At 37.0% G+C, this 5386-nt stretch overlaps 1 protein-coding gene across 1 annotated transcript in view; it reads right to left on the bottom strand.

Annotated features, from left to right (window-relative positions):
* LOC107702659 (CUB and sushi domain-containing protein 1-like) overlaps window positions 1-5386 on the bottom strand; it is a 232478-nt gene that overhangs the window by 159507 nt on the left and 67585 nt on the right. The window contains exons 10-11 of the mRNA XM_016505042.1: window positions 908-1011; window positions 578-690 (exon numbers count right to left, since the gene is read on the bottom strand). Coding sequence (XP_016360528.1) covers window positions 578-690; window positions 908-1011 — 217 coding nt within the window. The remainder of the gene's footprint in view (window positions 1-577; window positions 691-907; window positions 1012-5386) is intronic.

The following is a 5386-nucleotide window of genomic DNA, read 5'->3' as shown; positions in this document are numbered from 1 at the left end:
CACATCTCTTTGGCCAAGCATTCAAATAATGCATCTCATAATCTTGTACTGCAGTTATATCTGATCAAATGCACATTGTTATTCAATAGCTTGGGTTAAACAAATCAATGTTGCTTGATTGGAACAGCAGTTACGCTAATTATGTCTCTACTATACAAATAAATAAACTTGAACTTGAACATGTTTACTTGTGAATATGGAATGGCTGTTTCTGTAGCAATTTTTATCGGTTTATCTGTGTATATGTAAATACATGCCTCAGTGTATTCTCAGATCTGACTTGCTTTGATGCTATTCTCCTGCAGGGTGAACGGCAGGTAGAATATTTCACGCAAGCTTTTCGAACATGTCTGTACAGCACATATGCTGCTCCATTTGCCTTCAATTTGCATGCCTTTTTAAAACTGGTACGCTTTAGCAACCGAAAGTCACCAAGTCATACATTTTCACTGTAAAAAGGAATAAACAACACACTGATATTTCTTGGAAAAGAAGAAAAAGGTGACCATTTACAGTCCTGTTTCATCACTTAGAGTTGGTGGAAATTACCTTAAGAAAGAGAAAACCAGTGACATACCTTCATATACAGCCTTGAAACCTTGCGATCCAATCGTGTCATCGGACTGCAGATGGAGCCACATCTGGTTACTCATACTCACAATCAAATCGGGCACGCTGGATCCCGTGAGGCTAGAATAGAGGCACAAAATCGAAATGTATTCATGTAGTTGTGTATTCGTATGGAGTTAAGAAAGCATATACATAAACCCAGTGCCTATGTCATGTGGAGGTTGCTTTTGAAAGAAAACTGTTATTCCATGGGCATAAATAAGTCATGGAGGCATTTGTGAATAGAAGCATGTGTCTGTTCAAAGTTTAACATAAGAACCCTTTGTACTCTACTCACACATAAAGGACTCTTCGAGCATCACCTATCTTCCCTCCGTCGCCCACTGTTAATGTATCGTATGCTCGCTCTAGATCAAACTCTTCAAAAGCCAGCTTGATGACCTACAGGAATGAAGGAGAGGTCATGACAAACACCATAGACCAAAAAGCCCATAGCAGAATGGGCCTATTCACAGGAGGCTGACTCAGAGAGTGAAAGAAGAAGAAAAACACAACAGCAAGGCAAGCCAGTCGTCGCTCTCAATTATTTTCCATGGCAACACATGTAAGGCTGATTGAAGAAGCAGAGATGAAGGTGCAATTAAATAATTTTGTTTAATTCAAGATATGTGAGACTTTGAGAAGTTCTGCCATGTGTGGTGCGAAGCCCGAGGAAACGGGATGCATGTTCATTTGATGTAAGCACAGAAAGGAAGGCGGCAGAAAGAAAATTGGATTCAAGGAGAGATTGCTGGAAGGAGAAGAAAAAAATCAAGCTTAATTAGGACAACCCTATTATCAACATTCTCACATTTTTTTTTCAAACGGTCTAAAGAGCCATTATTTTCATCCATATTCTGTCCCATCTTTAAATATGATTGGTGTAATTTTTTTCAATGTTACCTTCTACAATTCCATATTGAAGAGATAAAATTCTAACTCACTCAGAAATGACAACTGTGTCTTCATTTACTCCCCCTCATGTTGTTCCAAACCCGTATGTCTTTCTTTCTTCAGTGGAACACAAAAGAAGATGTTATGCAGTATGACAGCCTCAGTCACCATTCACTTAGTTTCAATGCTTTTTGTTTTTTTTATACAATGAAAGTGAGAGGTAATTGAGACTGCCATTCCGCCTAGATTTTCCTTTTGGGTTCCACTGAAGAAAGAAAGTTTGGAATATTTTGAACATGAGAGTGAGTAAAATTAATTTTATACTACTATATTAATATGCAGGGAAATAAGCAATTTGTAAGTTGATTACTGTTATTCATAATATTTCCTACTTGAAAAAGTCACAGCACAGTGAGACATGTACAAATAAGTCATATTAACATTTTATAATTGCTACAGTGTCTATGGTCACCATTTTGTTTATTAATAGTAATAGAGCAAGCACACTGACTGCATCTGTTTAAAAAGAAAGGAACGATTCAGTAACACTGAGCATTTTGTTTATTAATAGTAATAGAGCAAGCACACTGACTGCATCTGTTTAAAAAGAAAGGAACTATTCAGTAACACTAAGATCTTGACAAGCAATCTGTATAAAATGTCAGTGCTGATACAGAGACGTTTGGCGAGACCTGAAACTAAGTCTAAAATACAGGCTTTTAAATTATCCTGTCAAAAGTAAAGATTATTTTTTTCTTCTTTTTCTTACAGAAGACTTAGCAAGAGGATAAAAACAGCACTCGTAGTCTACATAAACACAATCAGAGAGTGACAGGACATCTTAGCGATTGTTCCCTGAACCAGCTTAAAAGAATGATTGATTTCTTTATTTTATACAAAACTAAAAAGGCCTGACAGCTGCCTCAATGACTCTCCCTGAGTTTGAGAGAAGACGGCTCTCGATGCTCTTCAGAAATTGCTAAATGGCGTGGGTTTATCGTGCATTTTTATTCGTCCAGGAGGGGGAAAAACTGAGAAAGTATGAGATTTTACAAATCACATTTAGTGTTAGTTACAACCAGCATTCCCTCTGAGCTGTGAGTTGTGTCAATGCACATCTGATCTCGCCACTGCACAAACCAACAAAATCCAGTCCAAAAATTGTGAATGACTACAGTTTTCTATATGTCATGTTAATCTGGCTTTAAATATTTCTGGCCAAAAAGGAGGTCATTTACCGACATAAAGGCCTACTTGCACCACATCAAGCTTTTATTACAACACACATTTTCTAGAAAATTATTCAGATATGCAAGAGCAATAAAACAAATTGCAAACATAGTTACAAATTCTGCCTGAACATGTCTGCATTATCATCACAAGATGCATTAACATTACAAGGTTCATTTCATTTTAGAAATATCATATTAATTTGCTCCAAAAACACTATACATAGCCCTATACATCAAAAAGCTACAAATTAAAACATTTTTGAATGCTCCCAATACCCCTTAACCGCTACAGCTTAACTTTCAACCCTTCAAACCTAACAGCCCCATCTCCAAACTCAAAGGGAACACAAAATAGACCATATATCGACACACTTCATAAAGAACAAAGAGGCTACAAATCTCCAGTGCCTGTGATAAAAAGATATTCTTCAGCCAGTGCTGAAGTGCATGTCCCCTTCATTTGAATTAAATCAGACAGTATAATATACACAAAATGCTTTTCCCCCCAGTACTACCTGTCTGACTAGTCATGTCCTCGCTGAGCTACAGAAATCCAGCATGCATTTCTGAATACATAATGCAGGAAGTAAGCTCTGCCTGCTACCAGGAATGATTTAGATTCTAGGAACAATTTTTAAACTTTTCATATTCTTACTTGACTCTTCTTACTCACAGTAATGACCATCCAGATGATATAAAACATCAATATGTGACCCGTGCTGGCAAAATGAGTCGGAATGCGCAGAGTCTAATTTTGTGCTTCTCACCACAAGTTGTAAGTGAGTGAGTGACATGACATGTGGCCAAGTATGGTAACCCATACTAGGAATTAGTGCACACACACAGCAGTGAACACACACACACCGTGAACACACACCCGGAGCAGTGGGCAGCCATTTATGCTGCGGCGCCCGGGGAGCAGTTGGGGGTTCGGTGCCTTGCTCAAGGCACCTCAGTCGTGGTATTGAAGGTGGGAGAGTGCGCTGTACATTCACTCCCCCCACCTACAATTCCTGCCGGACCTGAGACTCGAACTCGCAACCTTTGGGTTACGAGTCCGACTCTCTAACCATTAGGCCACGACTTCCCCCTGTTGTAGCTGGGAAAAGCGCAGCATTCCAGCTTTGAGAATATTCATATCTCAATAACATGAGTTCAAACCAGTGAAATATGATTTTCAAACCCATGCTGATGAGAACAAAACGATCGCGCTGACTGATATTTGCAAAGCGCGTGCATAAGACACACCTCTCTGGGAGCGCGCAATCTCCCTATAAAGTGTATTATTGTGACATATGTCTTGGCAAGATTCACACAATCATAATCTGTTATGTTTTACATGAACGTTTAGTTAGCGGTTGTGGAAAAATCTGACGTGTAACATTATATTAGATCCATGCATTACAGTAGGTCTTAATATAGATCTGTCTCAATGTTAATCAAACATTAAAAGATGTAATCACTCCTGCTCTTGATTAAACTACTGTTTATTGGCGTATTTGTTCTTATTTTTAATAACAAAGATAAAATAAAAAAGCTATATTGTGATTAATAACATAGTAATTATTATTACCAAAAAATATGCAATGTTGCTTGGTGATTTTGCTTTGGAATCTTCTGAAAACTTTAACTGGATTTTTCTCAAAATCAGACTCTTTCGCCTTCAAACGGCTGTAGCTCAGTCATTTTTTGTCCGATTCCAACAAGTCATTTATAATTTTGAAGGTATTCTAATTGAGAATGTGAAAATAATTTTTTTTTTTTTTTTTTTTTATTTTCTCATTCTGACTCATTTTGTCAGCACGGGTCACATATTTAACCTGTTTTATGTTAAAAGTTCGGTGACATTGAAAAAAAAATAGCCATCCACTGACAGTAATTACAACATTTCTAAATATCATAGAAAAGCAAATGTTTGAATTCTTTGTTTTTATAAATTTTAGTATGTTCAGCAGTGGTTGTGATGGCTCCTTTCACTGGAGAAAAAAAAAATCAACCTAATGGAAAGTGCGCTGAAATATAATATATTAAAGCTAATATGAAAGACAGCACTAAATATTTTAGCTAAAGCAATTCAAGGACAGGAACAAATAATTTTATGAGCTGAATCTGACTGAGATTCTTACATTACGTCAACTTTGTATGAAAGTAATATTTTCTAGTACATGACGTGGTGCGGTGAGACCTCTTGACGGTAAATGGCTTATTTTTTGGATGGACAATAAACATTATCCAGGCCACATCAACATGACAAAATGCTACTGGTTTGTAAGCAGACTGATATCTATTACAGAAATGGCCTTGAATCTGACTGTATCAGCAGTCAGAACATGTTGACCTTCTTGTCTCAGACCATATGCTATGACAGAGACAAAGATCAAGACTGCATTTTTATGATCTTTTGAGGTCTTAACATTCTGTTCTGAACAGAGTTTCAAAGTAAATAAATAAATTAGGAAAAAAATAAAACTTTTAAAGATTGTTTAATGGTAAACAAGTTCAAAAGTTTACATACGCGTGATTCTTAACACTGTGTTGTTACCAACTGTATTGTTTTTGTGGTATTTATTCATGAGTCTCCTGTTCGTCCTGAACAGCTAAACTGCTGTTCTTCAGAAAAATCCTGCAGGTCCCACACATTCTTTGGTTTT

The sequence above is a fragment of the Sinocyclocheilus anshuiensis genome, unplaced genomic scaffold (assembly GCF_001515605.1).
Source record: "Sinocyclocheilus anshuiensis isolate Anshui unplaced genomic scaffold, SAMN03320099.WGS_v1.1 scaffold6, whole genome shotgun sequence".
NCBI lineage: Eukaryota > Metazoa > Chordata > Actinopteri > Cypriniformes > Cyprinidae > Sinocyclocheilus > Sinocyclocheilus anshuiensis.
Note: the sequence above shows the minus strand (reverse complement) of the source record. Positions and strands in the feature narration are given on the sequence as shown.